Below are 22,344 nucleotides of genomic sequence, written 5' to 3' on the forward strand. Positions count from 1 at the left end.
CAGATGCCATAATCCTGTTGTGGAAATATCGGGCCTCCCTGGAAACAATGGGGAGCGAGAATATTGTGGTTAAATTTCAACCAGCTGCCTCCCTGCTCTGTTTGATCCCCGCCCGTAGGCCCGGGCCCCTGGCGAGCAGGCGGCGCGGCAGGGGCCGGAGCCCCGGGGGTGCCACCCCGCGCCCACGCCGCCGCGAGGGACCCCCCGCGGGGTGTAGAGTGTGCGGCGGGCTGGGCGCGCCTCGGGGCGGCGGCGGGGCTGCCCCGGGGGGCAGGTGGCGGTGGGCACCCCCGGCGGGGTGGGCTGCGGGCCGCGGGGCTCGGCCGGGGGGAGGAGGCTGCGGGCGGCCCGGGGCAGGTTCCGCGGGGAGGAGGCGAGAGAGGGAGGGCGCTGGGAGGCTGGGACACGGGCAGGGTGCGGTCCTGGCGGTTCCCGGTCCCGGATCTCTTCAATTTCCCCTCTCACTCCTGCCCGGGGAGCGGAGGCAGCGGTGGCTCCGGCTCCGGCTCCAGCCCCGCCGCGCTGACCGCCGGGGCGCAAACCGCGGGGGGCTCCGGCAGCGCCGAGCCCCGCTCCCCGCGCCCCGCAAGCGGCCGCTCGCCTGCCAAAACAAACGGCCCTTCGCTATTTATTGCCGCCGCCGGGCCACGGCAGCTCAGAGCGGGCCGACGCCAGCCCGCCGCACCGGGCAGCCGGAGCGCACCCGCGCCGGGCAGCCGCCGCGCCCCGCCGCCGCCGCCACCGGCACCGGCACCTGCCCGCCGGCTGCGCGCCGCATGGGGAGCCCCGGGGCGGGCGGTGGGAGCGGCGGCCGAGCCTAGCGGGGCCCCCGGAGCCGCCGGTCCCCCGGGCCGCCCCGGGGCCGCCGGGCGCGCCATGAAGCCGGCGCGGCTGCTGCTGCTGCTGAGCGGGTGCGCGCTGCTGCTGGCGCCGGCCGTGCGCGGCTGCGGGCCGGGCAGGGTGGTGGGCAGCCGCCGCCGCCCGCCCCGCAAGCTCATCCCGCTCGCCTACAAGCAGTTCAGCCCTAACGTCCCCGAGAAGACGCTGGGGGCCAGCGGCCGCTACGAGGGCAAGATAGCGCGTAACTCGGAGCGCTTCAAGGAGCTCACGCCCAACTACAACCCCGACATCATCTTCAAGGACGAGGAGAACACCGGCGCCGACCGGCTCATGACCCAGGTACGGCCCCGCCGCCGCCCGCTTCTACCCCCGCACCGGGCATCGGCGGGCACCGGAGCTGCCCGGGAGCGCCCTGCGTCCCGCTGTCCTGCGGCAGCGCAGGCAGCAGCGGGGGACCCGGCGCTGCGGTTTCCCCGTCCTGCCCCGGGCATCCCGGTGCCCGGCTCGGGCTGCCGGCTGTGCGGCGCGGGCATCGCCCTTCGCCGGGCGCTGCAAAGCCTCTGCCCCTTCGGCTGGGCTGGGCGCGTTGGAGCCGGAGCTGGCAGCGCGCTGCTCCTCGATACGGCAGCACCCTGTGCCCGGGAGGGCAGCACCCTGCCCCGCTGCCCCACGGCGCCTGTAGCACCCGTGTCTGCTGCACCCCGACGTGTGCCCTTGCGCCTCCCGAGCTGGCAGCAGCCTGCCCTCTAAGCTGGCAGCAGCCTGCCCTGGTGCCCTCCGAGCCATGCCACGCTGCTCCCGACCTGGCAGCACCTTGCCAAACCACCCCCGAGCTGGCAGTGCAGCACCGCATCGTTCCCCCATCGGGCAGCACCCTGCCCTGCTGCACCCATCCTGCCCGTGTCCCTCCGCTCTGCCTAGGGGCTGGCAGGGAAGCAGCCTGCCTGTTAGCACGGAGGGACGGCGCAGAGCCCGGTGTGCTGGCCGGGAGGCGAGCAGGCAGAGCCGCGAGCTGGCATCCAGGAGCACCCTAGCTGACCTTGTCCCCACTCTGTCGCCGGAACCCTGTGCCATGCCTCAGTGCCCCCTTTCCCTGTGTGTCTCAGGTGGGATGGGGAAGGGTGCCCGGTGTGGGCTGCTTGCTGCGCACAGGGACGGGAACAACCTGTTACTGCAAATGCCCTGTTGCAGTCAGTTTACAAGTGCCCTGGGCCAGTGGGAAGGAGGGGTGGGGGGGACAGAGGACGGCAGCGGAGGAGGGGGTGATGCTGAACGAAGGTTACTCTGTGTTTTAATATTGCCAGGAGAATGCCTGAGGGTTTCAGGAATGCAGATAAGGAGCTGCACGGCCTTGCTAAGAAAACTGGCCACCAGCCTCAGCACTGGGTTACAGCCTGAGTGAGCTCCCGGGGGAGGTGGAGGGGAGCCAGGGCTGCTCTGCTGACCACTGCACCCCCCGGTCTGGGGCTGGTGGGTGAGTGAGCACAGGTGTCTGTGGTGGTAGGCACTGAGCGGGGGCTCTGGCCATGGTTTCTGACTGAAATGTTGCTAACAGCGGGAGGAGGAGTTGCTTGGGTGCTGGCTTGACAGCTCTGCAACCCCACATGCCCAGGGGCAGGTCCCTGAGGGCAGGGGCCGTGGTCCAGGGTGGTTCTCAGGCTGGGGACTGCAGCAGAGGGACCAAGAGCCCCTGTGAGGCAGCACCAAGCTTGGGGAGTTGCACAAAGCATGGTTGCTGGTGACTGGAGCCCTGGGGCTGGGCTGGAGCCTGCATCCCCTGGGGAACAGCTTCAGGGATACTTGAAGAAGCTGTGAGCTCTGCTGGTCTGTGCATTGGGGAAGTGGTTGACATCGTCTTGCTCGAGTTGGAGACAGGAGAGGGTTTCTGGCTGCATTTGCTCTTGAGAGTGCTCCCACCACCAGCCCTAACCCAGCCACAGCTGTCAGCCCCACACTTCTTGCTGTCCTGCTGCCTCGTTGGCAGGGTACCTGGAAGCTCCCTTGTCTTCTTGGGGTGCCCAAGTGAGGGCTCTTACCCTGGCCACAATGCATCTGTGCACAGATGGATATCATGGTGCCTTGGACAGCTCTGCAAGGAATTGTCCCCACTGCTGTGGAGGTGGCATGAGTTCTGGTAGCCTGCTGCCATCCCACGGCCCTCTAGGCTTGTCCTGTGGCCCCTGGCTGTGGGACATGCCCACAGACACAGGAGCTCTGGCTCTGGCACCATGTCCTGTGTTGCTATGGGTTGGGAAAGGCCATTGACCCAACTCCTTGTCCCTTCCCCCAGTGCACTGGCTTTTACTGCTGTTGACTCACTTCAAACCTGTTTTCTTTCCCCAAGTCCAAGGGTCTGGGTGTCCGAGGCAGCCGGAAGATGCCGCCTGGTTGGGGGGTGGGTAGTGCTGCTCTCTGCCCGCCTTTCCTTTATCGTTTCATCTTCCTCAAGAATTCCAGTGTGTTTGCTCTCACTGGTCCCACTCGGAGGTGCTGAGATAAGGCTGGAGGCAGAGCCCGCCTTACCTCTCCCTAGCAGCCTGGCCCAGGAATGTCCCGGGCCCCCTGCCCCCATGAAGTCCCAGCCCCAAGCCTCTCCCTAACCCAGCCATCACCCCTTGCAGCCACTGTTGGCCCAACTGGCATGGAGACCTTACTTAGAGTGGTGAGGAATTTCTCATGGAGACCTTGGATAGGACTCTTGGCTTCCTCTGCGAGAAACCTTACCTGGGGGAGGGGAGATGCTAGTGGGAACCCTCTTCTTCTGGCCAGGCTCTGGACATGGAGGTAGCTGTGGCCAAGCACACTCTATCCACAAAGCCTCTGCTGAGACTGTGGTTACACCTGAGTGTCCTGCATACCTCCCCTGAGGTGGCCCTGGAGTTCTTGCTGACTGTGCCCCATCCTAGAGCTGTGCCCTTCCTTCCAGACCTGCTGCCTTCCCTAAAGGCATTTGGCTTCCTCCACAGGACATGATCCTGTCCCCGGTCTGGACAAGAAGGGAGATGCCAGTGTTGGTCAGCGGGGAGAACCCAGCCCAACATTCCCATCGTCTCCACCATGATGTGCGTGGGACAGCATAGAGCCACCCAGGTCAGCATAGTCTGCATGTGGCCTGGGGTGCCCAGTCAACCACGCTACTACAGGGACAAGCTGTGACCCCCCACACACACTGTCACCAGCCACCTTCCCTCTAAACCCTGTAATACGCCTGTTGCACGGGTTTCAGCTCCTAGCTTGGCACCAGAACAGTGCTGGGGGCACTGAGCCATGGCCAGGGCTCAGTGCCACATGCTTGGACATCTCACTCCAGCCTGGGCCCTGGAGGGCCCATGGGTCATGATGGCATTTCCACATCTTTGCTGTCACCTTGTCACCCCTTCACCCCCAGGCAGGAGGGGGGACTATGCCATGCAGGCAGGCATGGTCACGCTGGTCCCTGAGGATGCTGTAGCCATTTTGGGCTGTGCGTGAGGATGAGGTGGGATCTCCCTGCAGCACCCAGCAAGCACAGACCCTATGGACAGCCCATGCCCACAGGTTTCTTGGTCCCTGCCTACCTGTCTGTGCAGGCAGCAGTGCCCCTGGGCAGGCAGTGTCCATGCCTGTCTGCTCCCTGCCCATCTGTGCCTACTCCCTGCCACCTGTGCCTGCTCCTTGTCCATTGCTGCCTGCTCCTGGCCCATCCCTGGCCATGCCTGCCTGTTGTTGTCTTCCCCCTGCCTCCAGTGCCAGCTCCCTGCCCATCCCCACCTGTTTGCCCTTGCCTATCACTGCCTGCTCCCTATTTATCGTTGCTCATCCCTCCCTGCTCCCTCCTCATACTTGCCTGTTCTTTGCTCATCCATGTCTGCTCCCTGCTTATCGTTGCTCATCCCTCCCTGCTCCCTCCTCATACTTGCCTGTTTGCCCATCCATGCCTGCTCCCTGCTCGCTGCTGCCCGGTCCACTCGCGCCTGCTCCCTACCCGTTAGTACTTGCTCCCTTCCCGACCCTCCGTGCCTGTCCCTGCCTGCTTACTGCCCGTCGCTGCCTGCTCCCTGCCCACCCGTGCCTGCTCCCCTCGCGCTGGTACCTGCTCCCTGCCGGTCCCTGCCGGTCCCTGCCCGCGCTCTGACACCTGCTGGCCACCGAAGGCACAGGCATTGCCGCCGGTACCGGCAGCCCGGGGGCAGGGTGCCCCGGGCCCTGCCCGCCGCTGTGCGCCCGGCCGGGCACGGGAGGGGGAGGTGGGACCCTTGGGATGGGGTTGCGCTGGGGAACGCACATGCAGGGGACGCGGTAGCCCAGGTGGGTCCCACTAGGAAAGGGTGGCCCTGCCCCGGCGTCTGGTGGCAGGCAGTGGGACAGGGGTTGGAGGATCTCGCAGTCTGTGTGTGGGCAGGGTGCCCTTGGAGGGCAGAAGGGGCCGGCAGTGAGGGCATGAGGGGTGCCCAGAGCAGGGTGCTGGTGTGGGAGCGGCAAGGGGACACCTGGAATGATGGCTGAAGGATGCAGGGGACCATAGGGGACTCCCTGCCTGCCTCCAGCCCTGAAACCCCTTACTACCCTTCTCTGTGGGGTCCTCGTGGGGCTGGGGACCTTGAGAGCTGCTTGTGCCATGTGCCAAGTGGCACCATGGTGGTGTTGGATGGGGACAAAAGTCACTCCCTTCCCTCCTTCTCCTTCCCTCCCCTGGCAACTATTTGTCCAACACCTTCCTGGCTTATCTCCCCACACCCAGGGAGCCCTGGGCTGAGGGCAGAGGTGCTCCACCACCTCATGCAGGGCAAAGGCTTGCCTGGCACTTCCCAGGGCCTGAACTCTGCCAAGTGCAAGCGAGTTTTCCTGAGAGCAGTAGCATCCACCTTCCTGGGATGGGAGCAGGTGCCTGGGGATGGGGTGAAGGCCTATGTTTTTGGGGAGCAGTTGGGCAGTTTCCTGTTGGAAGCAGTGCTGGAGCATTTCTGAGCCTGGAGGTGTACCTGGCATCAGTTTTATAGCCCTGGCTCATGCTCAGCATGACTGTTTCTCACATCCTATGGTGGGAAGTTCCAGCACTGGGGTGGGCATCACACAAAAATGTCCCCTGCAGTGGATGGTTTTCAGGCTGCTGCCCAGCTATTTCATTTAATGTTTCCCAGGGCTAGCCTCATGTGTGACCGTGAATACTCTGTCCTTCACTCTGATTTTGTAGTGCTCTCCAGGACTCCCCAGCGTCTCCTTTCCAGGCTGCACAGTCCTAATCCATTCACCTGGTTTTGCATAGAAGCTCCCGTATTGCTTTCCATACACCTTTTCTAGCTCTCCTCCGTCCCTTCTGCAGCACGGGAATGGACCCAGAAGTGTGGGCTGTACTTTTGCAAGCCAAGCATGCAAGGGCTTGGTCCCTCCTTGAGATGCAGCTGTGGCTGGGGGAAGCAGGCAGCGCAAGGCGAGGTGGGGAGGGCTGTGGCACAGGCTGTGGCTGGCATCCCTCTGGTTGCTGGGGAGCACTGCGGCAGGGTGAACAAGGCAGGGCAGTTTCCTTGCTTGTGTGACCTCTGGGACCACTGGGTGTGGGGCTTTTAGGATCTGCTGCTGTTCTTCAGCCCTGGCTTTTCAGCCCTTGTGGCAGGGAGAGGTGGAGGGGGCTTCACCCCACATCCTTTTTGCTCCAGTGTCACAGAGCTCTTGGGCGGGTTTTGCACTTCCTACGTCAGCAGGGACTGGATGAAGCTGTGAGACTGCCCAGTACCATGTCCTTGTGCCTCAGGACTTGAGGAGTGATACCAAGCAGAGCTGTGCCGAGGACTGGGCAGGTTGTTTCATTTGTGCTTGGGGACAGTGCTGGGCACCCTGAGGAATCCTCCCAGCCAGGAGGCAGCAGGGTCTCAGCTTGTGAATCCTCCTTCTGTGAGCTGGGAGCCCTTGGGGCAGTGCTAGCACAGGGCAGATGTCCTTTGAGCAGAATGGGTGTTTCACCCCAGCCCAGGCTGTGCTGCCCAACAGGCTCTCCAGTGAGCCAGGAACTGGGGGAGAGATGGAGGTGATGGGTACCCTGCTGGGAGATGCTGTGAGAAATGGTGGGGTATCAGGCACTGTGGGGAATCTGTGGGGCATGGGAAGGACAAAGCACTTCATGTTCTCAGATCTTCCTCTGCTGGACCAGCCCCCAGAGGGTTTGAGGACCCAGAGAGGCTTCATGGAAGCATGGTGGGATACCTGCCAACCAGGCAGCTAACCCCCAACTCCAAAAGGCTTTTACTGACTCTGCTCCTCTGCCCTGCAGCGCTGCAAGGACCGCTTGAATTCCCTGGCCATCTCCGTTATGAATCAGTGGCCAGGGGTGAAGCTGAGGGTGACAGAGGGCTGGGACGAGGATGGGCACCACTCAGAGGAGTCACTGCATTACGAGGGCCGAGCCGTGGACATCACGACATCGGATCGGGACCGCAACAAGTACGGCATGCTGGCTCGCCTGGCCGTGGAGGCTGGCTTCGATTGGGTCTACTATGAGTCCAAAGCGCACATCCACTGCTCCGTCAAGTCAGGTAAGGCCAGTGGGAGCAGTGAGCAGGGCTCCCGTTGCAGTATGCCTGGGGAGCCTGACTGGCTGGGTAGGGTGCTCCTGGGGGGTGCTGGCTCTCCCAGCAAGATTTCCCTATCTGGGGCAGTCAGGTGGGGAGTGAGTCACGCAACCTGTGGCCAGCAGTGCCATGGGGCAAATTCCCCATCTATCTTGCACGGGCTTGCATCCAGACCTACCCTCTCTACCCTCCTTTTCCTGCCCCACATCCTCTTCTCCCCATGGCTGTCCCCCCAGTCTGCCCATCTCATCTGTCTCCCCTGCCTCTGCCCTTGCTCTCCCTCAGTGCCCAGCTGCTCATGCTCAGCCCCATCCAGCCGTGTCCTCTACCGCCAGCTGCTCTTGAGCTCCTGCATCTGTCGGGCCCTGGCTGGCAGGGGCTGGGGGCAGGGACACGCGCCAGGGTGCCCTGGGATCAGCTCTGCGCGGAGGGGAGCAGAGCTGGGGGGTGCTGGGGGCAGAGGCAGCCGGACTGGAATGAGGGTTGCTATCGTCGCCGGGGTGTTCGCGGTGCAGTGCGGGGGTGGGGGGGGCCGCGTTCAGGCCCTGCTCGGGGCCGGGACTGCGTGGGGTGCAAGGGTCGCCCCCGGCCCGGGGAGCAGCCGCCCTGCCTGGGCTGCCGCAGCGCCGGGCCCCGCGCAGCCGGGCGGCAGAGGGCAGCAGCGCCCCGCGCACCGCACCGGCCCCGCCGCGCTCCCGCCGCGGCCGCACGCCCAAGGGGCCGCGCTGCTGCCGCCGCCTGCGGACCCGTGTGGCGGCAGGGAGGGAGGGCTCTGCTGGTGCGTGGGCTTGCGTGGGCACAGCGGCGGCCTCAGCGGCTATACACACACACACCGGCACCGTGCGGAGAGCGGTGCGGGCACACAGAGCCCTTGCACACGCGCACACACGCACAGGGAGAGGCTGCGCTGCCCGCCCATGCCCTCGCACCCATGGGTCACACGCCGTGCCGTGGCGGTGCCGGGGCTGGTGCTGTCACGCGTCTTTTGTCCCCGGGCTCGGCTCCCACCACACTCTGCCTGTCCTACCGCCCTAGCCCGCGGCCAGCGGCCTGACACCCCTCGACGCCAGCCTGCCCCCCCGCGCTGACCCGCTCCCCGTGCCGATGCCAGGACGGGCGCAACGCCAGCCGGTGATGGAGGTGGGGCGACTGCGCCGCAGAGAGGGAGCAACGCGCCCCAGAAGAAGAGAGACAAAGCATGGGCGAAGGACCAGGGCTCCCATGTCCCAGGGCACCCTGAGGGGGTGGCCAGAGGAGTGGGGCCAGGCTCTGAAGCAAGGACCATAACCCCAGAACCTCTTGGGGCTGGCCAGAGGAGTGGGGCAGTGCCCCTGGAGAAGGATGGAGGCTCTTGAATCCTGGGATGCTTCCCTGGACCAACTGAAGAGGGATGCGGTGGCCCAGGAAGCAGACTGGGGCCCTGAGGCCCTGGAGGGCTTCTGGCGACCAGCCACAGCCCCCTTGCTCCACAGCAGCTCCCTGGGGCTCTGAGTCCTCTGTATTTATCCCCAAGGCCATGGGGAGCCCAAGGGTGCGTGGTGGAGGCTGTGTGGCACATATCCAGACCCCCACAGAGCTATGTACAGAGGGCAGCCGGGCTGCCCCTGCCTCTTAGTAAATGGCTTTTATTTTTGTATAGATGGCCACATGGCCTGTTGTATGTGTTGCGTCTCCTCGGGTTCCCCCCTGGCACCCGCGCACCCCTCCTTGCCCAGTGCCTGTGCCCCCCACTTCTGCCAGGTGCCCTCTTGTCCTTCTGCCAGCCCCTCCCCACAGCTCTGCCACCTGCCTGGGGATACGGGGTGCAGGATTTGGACCTGCCTCCGGGGCAGGCATGGGGCGGGCACTGCACCTCATCTGAGCAATAAAAGGATTCTGTCCGAGAGATGGATGCCTCTCTTCATGGGCCTGGGGGCTGGGGTTTGGCTCTAACCAAAGTGGGGGAGTGATGGGGGGCAGTGCCATCTGGGTGGGGACACTCAGGAATTAGATGAGGGCCCAGAGAACGGCTGGGAGCTCGAGGCTGGGACCATGCAGGGCCAGGAGCAGGACCATACATGAGGTGTCCTTGGCAGATGGTGGGAGGGCATCATATAGACACAGAGATGGGTGTTGCTGGGGCTTGGGGGACCAGGGCTGCTGTGGAAGCTGAACATCATTGCTTGGGAAGCCAGGGTTCACCTACTAAGTGCCAGGATGGGCCCCTGGATACACTTGGTGACTTGCTGCATCTTTTCATCTGGGGAGGAGTAAGAGCACTGTGCCACCATCCCAAGGGAAAAGCCCCAGAGAGTTTGGGTGCTTTACCCTGTGACAAACACTAGTGAAGCCCTGCCCAGGAAGCTGGTGGCCTTTGCCTGATGATGGCCACAAGCTGTGAAATCTCCCTGCAGCTCAGAGAGGGGGTTGGCTGGCATTATCAGTCCAGGGACGAGCAGGCGAGAGAAAGGAGCAGGGCTGCAGCATGGAGTGGAGGCGTGCTGTGATGCTGGGGGAGGGTGCTACACCCTGCGCCGTTCCTTGTAGCATCCTCCCCAGGAGTACCCAAGCCCACCACTGCAGAGAAAAGGGATTCTGGGAGCATGCAGAGTGCGACCAGGCACTCTGCTCCTCAGCCTTGCACCAGCTCAAGGCTCTGCCTCCTCTCTTTGGAGCTTTGGGTGCCCCCTGGCACTGCCTTGCACATTTGAGGCTGTGGCTGTGCCCCGCTCCCCCTGCCAGGCAGATTTCGGGACCTGGCTCTGCAGAGCAGTCCCAGCACTGTGGCACCAGAGTGGGGAGTAGGTGCTGCTGTGCAAGGCTCGAGCCCCCAGCTGCCACCCCCAGTGAGACAGTGGCTGGGGGAGCAGGCACCAAAGCAGGCTGGATTGGTGGCTGGGAGTGTGTAGAGTACATGCACGTTGGTGATGCCAGGAATGGGTTACCCCTGGGTGGACAGCCTGGGAGGGTCTCTGCATTGTGGAAGGGTGATACTGGGGGTCTGGCAGATGGGTAACCCTCCTGTCCTCTCTCTCCCCATGCAGAGCACTCAGCCGCTGCGAAGACGGGGGGCTGCTTCCCTGGGCGGGGCACTGGCGACGCTAGAGGATGGTGCCCAGACTCCACTGTGGGCACTGCGCCCAGGCCAGCGGGTGCTGGCAATGGACGGGACCGGCAGGCCCACATACAGCGACTTCCTGGCTTTCCTGGACAAGGACCCCCATACCCTCACCTCCTTCCATGTCATCGAGACGCGGGAGCCACCCCGACGCCTGGTCCTGACACCCACCCACCTGCTCTTTGTGGCCGAGAATGCCTCGGCGCCTGCCACCCACTTCCGTCCCACCTTTGCCAGCCGTGTGCACCCTGGACATTTTGTGCTAGTGGCAGTGGTGGGGGGCGGCTTGCAGCCTGCTGAGGTGGTAGAGGTGTGGGACCGGAGGGACGTGGGAGCCTATGCCCCGCTGACACGCCATGGGACGCTGGTGGTGGATGGCGTGGTGGCCTCGTGCTTTGCCCTAGTGCAGGAGCAACATCTGGCGCAGCTGGCCTTCTGGCCACTCCGGCTCTACCATAGCCTAGTGGGGTGGCCAGGGGTGCAGGGGGACGGTGTGCACTGGTACTCGGGGCTGCTTTACCGCTTGGGCAGACTGCTTCTGCCCCCTGACAGCTTCCACCCACTGGGGGTACCCCAGATGGAGAGCTGAGGGTGCACCCCAGCTGCAGCCAGTGCTGCTGGTGGAGGTGGTGGCTGCGGGGCGGCTCACCAGGGGCCAGCACCCCCTCCCAAACCTGGGTGCCCATGGGGACCTGCCTCCAGCCCTGCCTGCTCGAGGCACAGCCACCTCCTGGTTGGGGGGCACTGGGGTTCCCCGGTGTGCCTCCTCCATGCCCACCGCCCCCTCCTCACCCTCTGTTCCTGGGGGCAGGGAGGAGGCACGAAGGGTTCCCCCATGGACATGGGGGTGCCCCCGGCTGGATCCACATGCTGCTATTTGTGTGTGTGTGTGTAATGTGCGTGTGCGTGTGCAGAATCAGCTAATGACAGAGGTCTGATAGATAAAGGGGAGCGGGAAGGGAGCCCCTAGCTGCAGGCTGCTCCCGCGGGGCTCCCAGTCTGCCTGCACCCAAGCAGGACCCTTTGCTGGGCAGCCTGGGTGGAAGGGTAGGCAATGCCATTACCATCCCAAGGACGTGGCAACTGGGAGGAGGGTGACCCAGGTACTGGGACTGTGCCTTGCCCTTAGCCCTGACTGTGGGTGCAGGAGGCACCCAAAACCAGCCCCTGTATGCTTGGGGTGCCCAAGCAGTGGCAGGGCTGGAGGGGCTTACATGGCTCTGGCACGAGACCCCTGGCTTGATGACATGAGTGCTGCTGGAGCAAGAGACTGGGGAGCGGGACCCCAAGCTCTGTCCAAAGCCAGCACCATAGCCACCTGGCCAGGCATGCCCATGGGGACACTGTGATGGCATGGGGGGCTATGGAGGCGGGCATGCAGGCAGGAGGATGTGAGTGCCAGCCAAGCATGGGCATACACTGGTGGGAGCAAGGGTGGGGAGGGCCAGGGCTGCAGCTCCAGCCTGCCAGAGCCAGGGGAAGGAAAGCTGCTGGGTAGAAAGTGTTCCCTCCCTTGCCTTCCCAACGTCCTGCCCTGAGCTGGCTCATCCCAAAGACATGCCTTTCCCACCCCAAAGCTAAAACGTTCCCCAAGCTCCAGACCCTCCCTGGCCTGACCTCCCAGACCCCCCCAGCACCGCAAACCCTCAGGGTAACTCATTGCTGCTCATCTGCTCCCGGGACCTGGGGGGAGTCCCATCAGAGCTGCAGCCACAGTCGTCCCCCCCAGAATCCTAGCTAGACCCTCAGCCTCCCCTGGCTCCATGTTAGCAGAGGTGAGGGCATTGTGGGGGGAGTGTGACCCATGTCCCTCCTGCAGCATCACGCATCTTTATTTATTTATCTGCTCTTTGTATGTACCATAGATGGGAGGCAGCGTGGGCACGTACAGGGTAAGACGGGAGTGGGTGGGGGGAAAGCTGTTTTGGGGGGGGTGATATTTTTTTTTTAAACAAAAGCAGAAATTATTTAAAGATTATTTTAAAGCACAGTTTTTATGGTGATTGTTGTCCAGGGCGAAGTGAGAGTGTGAGCACAGCCAATGGCAGATATATTTTTGTCTTCACTGGATGTACTTTTCCTGGTTGGAGACACAGCCCAATAAATCCATCGTCTCCTAGGTGGGAGCTCTGACCTCTGGTGTGGGGAGGGCAGGCAGGGATTGGAAACACTTACTGCCCATCATAAACAGGGCAGGCAGGCCTAGAGGGCATCTTGCATTTGTCTAGGAATCTTTCTCTGGCAAGATTTGGCCATCCTGGTGCCCCCCACGTGTAAGGGGCAAGCTCTCCCTACCCACTGCCCCATACTTGGGGGAAGTGGGCAGCTGGAGGCTGTGGGAGTGACCCAGCCTATAAGGGACCAAGCTGTCATTGGGGCTGCCTTGAAACTAGGGCAAGCAGGGCAGGATGTAGGAGGGACAGTCACCATGGGACTGCCAGGGACACCTCTCCGTCGCAGTCTCCATCACCCCAGCACCTGGTTGTGCTGGGACACCCTTGCCCACCATCTCCATCACCACAACACCCACTAACCCAGCGCTTCTGGAGAAGGTGTTCCCCTTACCCTGTACACTGGGTTTCCAATGCCGTTAGCACTAGTCACTGCTGGCTGTGTCCCCTCACCCCTTGCCAGCCCTGTCCCCCCTCCACCCCATACCCAAGCCAGCAGAAGGCAAGACCACCAGCCAGCACCCCACACAACATCCCCATACCCATCCCACCCACGCGCCTCTCTGTGAACTCCCTGCCCCATCTGCAGGCTGTCCTGCCCTGGTCTCCTGGGGCGGGGGGCTAGCAGTGGGGTCCCACCAGGGCTTTCCCTGGACCCCACAGCATGGTGAGTGCAGAGCAATTCGGCAGCAAGCTGTCAGCAAGAGCCCTCCTCACCGTGGCTAATTTAAGGGCTCTGCGAGGCGGCTGAGCTAATTTAATTAGGTTCTTATTACAGAGAAGGACAAATTGGTCCCTGGGGGGGCCACGGGGTCAGGCTTTCGAGAGGCGCTTTATGGAGTGAAATTTCAATCAGGCTGCCGTCGCTGGCACGGCAGGGGGAGCCAAAGGCAGGGGATGCGTGTGGGGAGGATGTGCCCTTTGGGGTGCCCCATGGTGCTGTGGGAAGCCCATCTCCAGGCCCAGGTTTTTAGGGTATCGGTGAGAATGGGGGAACAGTTCTTCGCCCCATTAGGAGGATGCTGCAGGCTATTAGGGGGCTGCTTTGGGGTGGAAGCAGGGAAAATGGGGGGATCCTGCCCAGGGCAGTGAGGGGAAGGGTGGACACCCATAAATAAGATTCTGGGGTCTTTCTGAAGCCTCATTAACTTTCCCCTGGCTCCATAAAGCCCCATGACGAGGATGGTGAGGACAAAATAATGTCCAGCTGACAGACAGGACTTATGGGGGGCTCTTCCTTCACTGAACGTCCCTCCCTCTTTTGTCACTCTGCCCCAGGAGAGCCAGGTCAGCCTGGGGGCTGCCCCACTGCTTGTGGGCACCTGAAGCAGCCCCATCTCCCAGGGTGCCAGTCCCGGGTGGGGAGGTCTCACCAGGGTCCCGGCTGGGTGGTGATGGATGGGGATGTTGGTGGGTGGCCGGCAGAAGGGACACGCTGGAGGGTACCACAATGGATGGTCTCTCCATCAATTTGTCCTCATTACCATGTGAATGGTGGGCGGGAGGGAGAGGAAGGGCATGTGGTGGCAGGAGAAACCCCCCACATGCTCCCATCTGGGGTAGTGTGCCGCCCCCCCTCATCCCTCCAGCCCTGTCTGGACATGTTAAACCAGCGCTAATACCCCCCGGCCCCAAATTCAGGGGAGGAGACGTACCACCCCCTATTCAGAGCCTTGAAAAGGCTACAGGGTCCAGCGCTGTTAACAAGGGGGAACACTGTTCCCGTCCCCGCCTCTCCCGTCTGTCCCTCATCCTGTGGCCTTCTGCCGTGGCAGCGCCAGCCAAGCCCGCTCCTGTCCCCAGGCTGGCATGCTGGGTGCTCTGGTCCTGGCAAGGCGAGGGGCGTCGGAGAGCGGGAATGGAGCACCCTGAAAGCATCTCATGTTTGTGGGGAGCTGCACCCTTGAGTAGCATGGGCTGGAGATGACAGCAGGGTGGGGAACCTGCAGGACTCTAAGACAAAACCTTCCCCACAGAGGGGGGAATATCTTCGGGCAAGGAGGTGGCTTGTCTGGGAGCTCTGGGTCCAATCAGATCCCCAGTGCCTGGGCTGTGATGGTGATGGGGGCTTCACCCCAAAATATCTGGGCTTGTGAGCATTGATGCAGCAGGTTACGGGGATCCTCCTCCCAGTGGGAGCAGACCAACCCATAGCTGCTCCCCCAAAAAAGCCCGGGAGAGGCTGCCCAGCCCAGCTCAGCACCACACATTGCCAGCCAGCGTGTGCCCACAGAAGGAGCCCATACAAGCCTCTCACTCTCACTCGCATTAGCTTAATGGCTTTTTGGAGTGATGCTGCTCCAGGGGCAGGGGCAGGACCCTGCTCTCTGCAGAGCTGTTGTCGGCGGGGGGGGGGGGGGGGGGGGGGCAGTGCTCTGGCCCCAAGTCCACAGGAGCCCCAGGAGGGTGTGTGGTGTGGGCTGTGAAGCTCATCCCACGCCCCCAACGCCTCCAGCATCTCCCCCTCTGCCCTAAGCCCCCACCTCCCGTCCCTCTCTCAACTGCCGCATGTGTGTGGGGACAGCATTGGGAGCACCCCCTCCATTACAGGGACTGCCCCTCCACAAAGCCTCTCTGCCTGCACTTGGCAGCTTGCCCCCGGGCAGAGATGGAGGTGCTTTTAGCAGGCAGCAGCCTCTGGGAGTCACACCACAGCCCTCTGTGCCTGTACAGACACAGACAGACACACACACACATCCACTTCCTACACATACCTTTATCCCCTGGACACACACATGCCCACCATCTCACCAGTCAGGTTTGGACACCTTCTGGTTCTCGGTATCGCCACCCGGTCCCCCAAATTACTGCCTTTCTAGCCTGGATACTTTATATTCCAGGCAATGCCCGGAGCACCCATGTGTCTCTGTATGCCCACCTTTCCCTTCCTGTATCCCCGCCTTGGTCAGCAGGACCCACCCAGCACCTGCTGTGGGTCCCCACTGCAGGGCAGACAGAGCTGGAGGTGATGCTGGTGGTTCCCCACCCCCCGTACAAAGAAGGGGAAGGCAGAGGTGGTTGGGGACCACGCCGGGGGTCTGGCAGCAGGCATCAGCCATTACCTCATACACTATCCCAGTATGAGATGGGGGGCTTCCAGCGCCACGAGGTCAGCTAGCAGGATACGGACGCATAGGAAACCCTGCAGCCATCCAGTGCTGACTTCCACGAGTGGCTCTGGGGTGCCCCAGGTGTTGGGACAGGGGCTGTGTGAGTATGCACCCAGGCACAGGGGACAAGTAAGAATCTAATCAGGATCTTTTTCCTTAATAAATCATTCGTCAATCCAACGCCCTCCCTCCTGCTCTAATAACTCCCAGCACTGGGCCTCACAGCCACAACAATGCAGCTAATGGAACGATTTATTTTCATAATGGTGCTGGTGGGGAGAAGGGACGGCCAGGGTGGGGGCAGCACGCTCCGGGGCAGGAGTTTCTAATTAGTGAATGAAATTTGATGTAAGGCTGGAGGAAGATGGATTCGCTGCCTGACAAGGGGCCTTTCAGCTCATCAAAGTGCCTGAACAGGGAGGTAAATTAAATTATTTCTAATTCTTCACTAACCTCCAGGGAGTCACCCTTCCACCAGCAAAAGGTGGGTCCCTTGCTGAAAAGAAGAGATGCTTGAAGGACTTGAGGCTGAGTGGAAGGGGCCGGTCTCTGTGAAGGGATGGGGCTGACAGGATGGGGTGGGGTGGGGTAGGTCAGCGGAGAGGGGCAGGCTGCCACTAACTTTGCTGGAAGAATGTGGAGGGAGAAGGTGGTGATGGAGGGAAGAGTTGCAACCAGTCAATAAATAAACTCCAGGAACTATTTTGCAGCAAGTTTCCTCCCAGCACTCCTGCTCACAGAGGGACCCTGTAGTGCCAACCTGCCACTAGCCCAGATGTCCTTAACACCAGAGTGCAAAGAAAAAATCTTGGTGCTATGGCTGAAACCAGTCCCTGGCTCTCCCTGGAGCACGGAGCATTACAAGCTGCCCTGAAAGCATTCAAGGCTGCCCCACAGCTCCCTGCACAGTGGGGCCAGGGAAGCCCGTTTAGGGACAGCAGGCAGGTTCCCAGGGGACTTTCTATATGAAATCATGGTCTGCATTTTCTCACAAGCTCTCCTGCTCTCCCAACCACACTCAGCACCACCAAGCAACCATGGTTGCAGCACAGCCCAGGGAGGGAAATAGGGGTGCTGTGTCTTATCGCAAGGGGCTGGGGAGGCACGGAGGGAGGGGTTGGGGCCCTGCAGTGGTGCCAGGGGCTTGCTGCAGGCTAGGAAGCACAGTCCCCTCCCCACAGCTGAGCTAGGTAGAGCTGGGACAGGCACAGAGCTGGCTGTGCTGACCTAACACTCCAGGAATTTAATTTGTTTAATATATTCCCTGGGAAAGAAGAAAATAAATAAGTGGCACCTTGCATGCCCCCATGTCTCACTCTCACAACCGAGGTGTCAGCTTAACGAGCCGAAGCCCTCAGCCTGATTAACCAGCCGCTGCTCCCACTAATAGGGAGCCGCCGAGCAGCATGATTGATGTACAGAGAGCATTAGCCCCTGCAGCCTGGCGCTGGGCAGCTGAGCGGGGGCATTGTGCCCGCCCCAGCCTCCTTGCTCCTGCCCTCCATACCCAGGCCCAGGTCAAGGTCAAGTCAAAGGCTCCCTCTTGCCCCAGGGCAGATCATCCTGCCCCACCACTCTGTGGTGTATGCAGTGCTCTGGGAGATGGAGCTGGGGCTGCTTTTTCCTCTAGAGGCAAAGACATGCTGGTGGGTTCCCACCGGCTGTGGGGCAGCTCCTCAAAATAGAGACTGAGGGCCAGTGTTGCACAGAGGTTTTGTGCTGAGCTCTAGGTCTTGGCCATACCCTCCCCCATGAGCTGGGATAGGAACTCTTGGGGACACTGAGGCACAGGGATGCACTGGAGGTCACAGTGACAACCCAGGGGGAGCCCATGAGTCTTGGCAGCTCCTTCAAGGCTTTAATCCTTCCTACTAGGAAGAAAGCCCAAGTGTCCTGACCTCCCCCTTGTCCCATCTGTCCCTCAGTCAGGCCCTTCTGCAGTCCTGCTTGCCTGTCCCTCCATCTGTAGCCCCCTTATTGAGGTGTCCCTAGGTCTCACTGCACAGACATCACACACTCCTGCCACCCCTGTCCCACGGCATTGCCACCTCCTGCCCCCACCTTGGGAAAGGGTTAATCAGCAGCCAGGGAGACAAGGTAATAAATGGCCGTTATCTTGTTAATGAGCTGACATTAATTAGAGCCCAAGGTCCCGGGAGGAGCAGCTGATTTATCCTGTCACCCTGGGAGCAGGTTAGGAGCTGACTCCATGGAAAGGCTATTAACAGGGAAGAGGTGAGGCTGTGCTGCTGGGGGGGTGTCACTCTGCAGCCATCCCTGCGCTGCCCCCTCCCCTGGAGCTGAGCCCTGGCTCTCTTCCCTCCCAGGGAGCAGCTCTGGCCTTGGGACAAGACCCAGTGAAGCAAAAAACAGAAGATCCTGGAGATGACAAGAAAAGGCAGGGCTGGGAGATCCCCCAGTGTGCCCAGTGATGGGTGGGGGAGCAGAGGGATGGCAAACCAGGTGGAAGGAGAGCCTGGCTGTGCCAGGGATGTGTGACACTGGGCACAACGTGCTGGGCAAGGGCTGTGGGAGCAGGAGCATAGGGAAGCAGCAGGAAGGATGCTGTGTGTTCAGTCACTTCTCTGGACAATACCGGGCTAATGTGAGATGCTGGCTGTTTAGCCTCTCCCCCCAAGAAGCCAATGTCTGGGTGAAGGCAGAGGTTGAGAGTGAGCCCAGATGCTACCAGAGCTCATTTTGGGGGCAACAGGCTGGACAGTTCTGGCTCTGGCCTCATGGTGTATCAGGCTCTAAGGGGAAAGGGGTCAGGGGCTAATGGGACTGGAAATGTAGCAGTCAGACCCTGGGTTCTTGCTAGAAACAGATCCGAGCTGACTGTGTGCCCCTGTCTCTAAGGCATGCATTTCCAATGGGACAAGCCATCTGTCCCCACCTCTGCAGGGTATAGCTGCGTCCCAGAAAGCTGAACCAGCAGCTGATAGAGGGGAACCCTAGGGCATCCCCTGCCTGTCCCATGCAGCCATACGGTCTGATCCTGCAGGGTGCTGGTGCCCCAGCCATTCACAGCGGCAGTACGCTAGGACAGGTGTGGCACTTCAGAGCCACTCTGGATGTTTCTGCTGGAGATAGGCACCCTCCCTGCCCTGCAAGCCTTCCTGTGCCAGTTTGCCATCCCGCTGCTCCAGGATGGGAGCTGTTAACATGTTTTTCTGCTCAGCCTTGCCATGTCCCATCAGAAATGGGACTGCTTATTTGAGGAATTGCTTGGCTAAATAAACAGCTGCTCCAAAATCCCTGCAGGAGGCCTGTCTAGGACAGACTGAGCCATATTTGCTTTGCCTGTTAACCCTTTCGCTCAGGGCAGGTACATGGAGCTCAGTGTGGAGAGAGGCGCGAAGGCTGGGTAAGGTGGGCAGGGGGACCAGTGTCCCCCACCAAGGCCACACAGTGGCAGGGGGATAGTGGCATGGGGATTTCTGCCTTCGAGGATAGATCCCTGCCTGCTGATATGCCAGGATGGAGAATTGCTCAGGAGCCTGTGCCTGACTTGGAAGTCCCTGGGGTGAGCAGGAGCAGGCAGACCCACACAGGAGGGGATGCAGGGAGGGCACAGCAGTAGTGACTGAGCACAGCACCCCTGGAAGCAGACAGGGAGGTGGCTTTAGGGTCTTACCTGGCACTTGTCTCCTGCCATCACCACAGTAGGGGAGACCCCTAAAAACATATGAGGGGCCCTGTGTGCATTTCTGTAGGGCTCTGTAGACAACCAATCTGTCCCCACAGTGTGGATGCCTTTGCTAGTGTTTCTGCAGAGGGGATGGCCACTAAGCAGCCTAAGACCTCAGACCTGGCACAGCCAGGTCTGACACAGACTAAAGTCAGCTCCTACCACTGTGAGGCTGATTAAGACCCATTATCTGGTTGGTTAACGGCCCCTGGGCCACTCACAGGTGACTTCAACTGTTCATTTAGCTACAAATCACCACAGGGCTGGCAGTTTATTTACCTTCCCCACCAGCCTCCTGTGGCTTCCCAGACTCCAGAGATAGCGGGTGGCCCTGCTGTGAGGGGCAGGGAAAGGGCAGCATCCTGCTGCAGGTAGTAGTTAGGGCTCCTACAAAACCTGGGGCTCCCCCCAAACAGGAGCAGACCAGAAAATTTTACACCTAGTGCTTCTCACCAGGGGCTCAGCCTGCTCTGGGCTGGAGGCTGCAGAGCACAGATCAGGGTGGGACACTTCTACAGCCCCTGTCATGGGGAAACAGCTGGGAAAACAGCTGAGAGCAGTCTCACAGCCTGTGTCTGAAGCATTGGTGATGTTTCTGGGCTATATTTCTTCACTAGCTGGCTTGGGCCTTCAGAGTGCTGCAAGGTGACCTGAGGCACCAGGGCCAGAGCAGCAAGATCGACTGCTTCCTGAGAGATACTTTAAATGAGGTTGTTGCACTGTAGGTCTCTTATAGGCAAGTAATTTCTAAAGACGGAAAGCTCTGATAACTGTGACCTGGGGAGAAGTTAATGCTTAGCAAAGCGGGTGCAGCCATCTTGGGGATAGGGAGCTTTTTCAAGGCTTAAAAGCTGTATAGCCTGGGCAGAAATGAGGGTGCCTGCCACCTCTCTGGGACGATCTAAGCACATCTGTTCCTGTACCAGTCCCTGTTTCAATGGTACCATCTATTGACTGAAGGCAGGAGGTGACCCAAACCCACCAGAAGGACCTGGTGCTAAATTGTGCATTTAGGAATAGCAAAAATGACAGGTTAGGTGGCAATCAAGACACAGCCCCAGCATGGGTCATGTGTTCATCTGATGCCTGGGATAAGGACTTGATCCTGGGAAAATGAAAGTCTGGTCCCAGTCGGTAATTTTTTTATCAGGGTATGGATTTTCCTCGGCACCCTTCACTTTGATCTTGGGGCAATTGGGTTTGCTCAGGGGATGTTACATTGCTTCCCAAGGTGACACTGAGGAAGTGGAGGAGCTGTAAAACTGAACTGTGCTCCCAAACACTACCTGTGACTCCCCTGGCTCGTTTCTGAGAGCTCAGGCGCTGCTGGTGACAGTTTGGGGAAGTCTGTGAACTGCTGTAGGGAGTGTTGTGGGTCTCTACTGATGCCAAAAGCTTGTGTGCACCAGAGCTGGGTGTCTTTGGTGGCCATGCGGGTGTTTGCTCTTCTAGTTTTACTCTTGCTGCTTGACCTCACGTGGATGGAAGTTGCATGGAGACAATCCATTTGAGGCTATGGACACAGCAAAGAGGGCTCCAGTTGTCTAGCTAGGCACCTTCACATCAGCAATAAAAGGCTTTTCAGGGCTTAGGTACACCTGCATAGGTACTGCTGTGACTGCTGCTTTCAGGTGGCTGAAGAAAGACTGGGCTCTGAACATCCAGCTGAGGCACACCCAGAAAATCGCCCCCAAATGCCTGGGCAAATGACAGAGTCTCAGGAAGCTCTGGGCTGTGTGAATGCTTCTGGTGCTGCCCATTGCCCAGTGAGGGATGTTGTGATCAGGGCCCTCCTGGAGAAGTGAGGGAGCTGAGGAACCTCACTGCTTCCTGGGCAGCATGGACCTCTCCCTGGTCCGCACTTGCTGGCCAAGAGTAGACTAAGTGATTAGGTGTGGAGGAACTTTTAGGGCACAGTCAATGTGAGGTGCATCAGGCAGGGGACAAATGGAGATGCTGATGGGGTGGGTTTGAGACAGCAAGGGCTGTGGAGATGGGAGTAGCACCTTGGCTGGTTCAGGGATTTGAAATGGTCCATCTAGGTCTCTATGGGGCTTAGGAGATCTGTTCTGGATGGGTTCAAGGTCTTCCACAGCAGCAAGGTAGTGTTTGCTGGCCCGTTTCACAGAGTCTGTCACCTTGGGAGGGCTGTGCTATCACTGGGTGAGCAAAGGAGGCCCTGGGGTAATAGCACAGGGTAAGCTGTGGGGCAACTGGAAGCAGTGTGGTGCTGGCTGGGAACATTCACACCCTAAACTGCACCTCCTCCTGAACTGGGGTAGTTTCCTGGGGCAGCTCCTGTCCATAGTGCCATGTACCCCCAGGCTATCGGGAACAAACTGTCTCTCTGGTTGATATCCAGGAGTCTGCTACCTGTGGCTGTCAGGGTTGCCTTAGATCCTCTATGGAGGAAAGATGCTGGGCGGAGGTGAGGGGCCAGGCCACAGTCACATTCACTTATTACAGTTCTCCGATCTAGTTAGCAACCAGGTGAGCTGTCACCAGAAGTCATGATGGATGGGGAAGAGGGTTCCCTCCTTCCTGAGGTGGGAAATGAAGCTAATCAGACTTCAGACACCTTAATCCAGCTCTGATCTGATTAATGACCCTGAAGACTGTGAACTCATCAGCACCCTGGCATCTATCACTGCCTGCATCCCTCCCCTTCTGCCAGCCACTGCCCAGCACAGCTCTCCTGTGTGCAGCCCTGGGCTCCAGCTTTCTGCCCTGCATGGTGTGGGCTGTGTGCCAGCTGCTCCAGCCCTGGACTACCCTCTTGCAAGGGTCCCAGTGTCTGGCTTTGACTCATGTGGAGGAGGGAACCCTCTCTGTGATTTTCCTAGGTTTTATGGCTGGTGTCTGCAAAGATTTCTTGCTTGTGCAATTCAAA

At 60.6% G+C, this 22,344-nt stretch overlaps 1 protein-coding gene across 1 annotated transcript; it reads left to right on the forward strand.

The window, feature by feature from the left end:
• The first annotated feature begins 861 nt into the window (after positions 1-861).
• Positions 862-12,601, forward strand: IHH (Indian hedgehog signaling molecule). The gene is given in 4 exon segments (XM_055812231.1): positions 862-1,179; positions 7,088-7,349; positions 10,409-10,452; positions 10,454-12,601. Coding segments are annotated over 4 exon segments (1,227 nt in total). The 5' UTR covers positions 862-876; the 3' UTR covers positions 11,072-12,601.
• Positions 12,602-22,344: the final 9,743 nt, after the last annotated feature.

The sequence above is a fragment of the Falco peregrinus genome, chromosome 8, assembly GCF_023634155.1.
Source record: "Falco peregrinus isolate bFalPer1 chromosome 8, bFalPer1.pri, whole genome shotgun sequence".
Classification (NCBI taxonomy): Eukaryota; Metazoa; Chordata; class Aves; order Falconiformes; family Falconidae; genus Falco; species Falco peregrinus.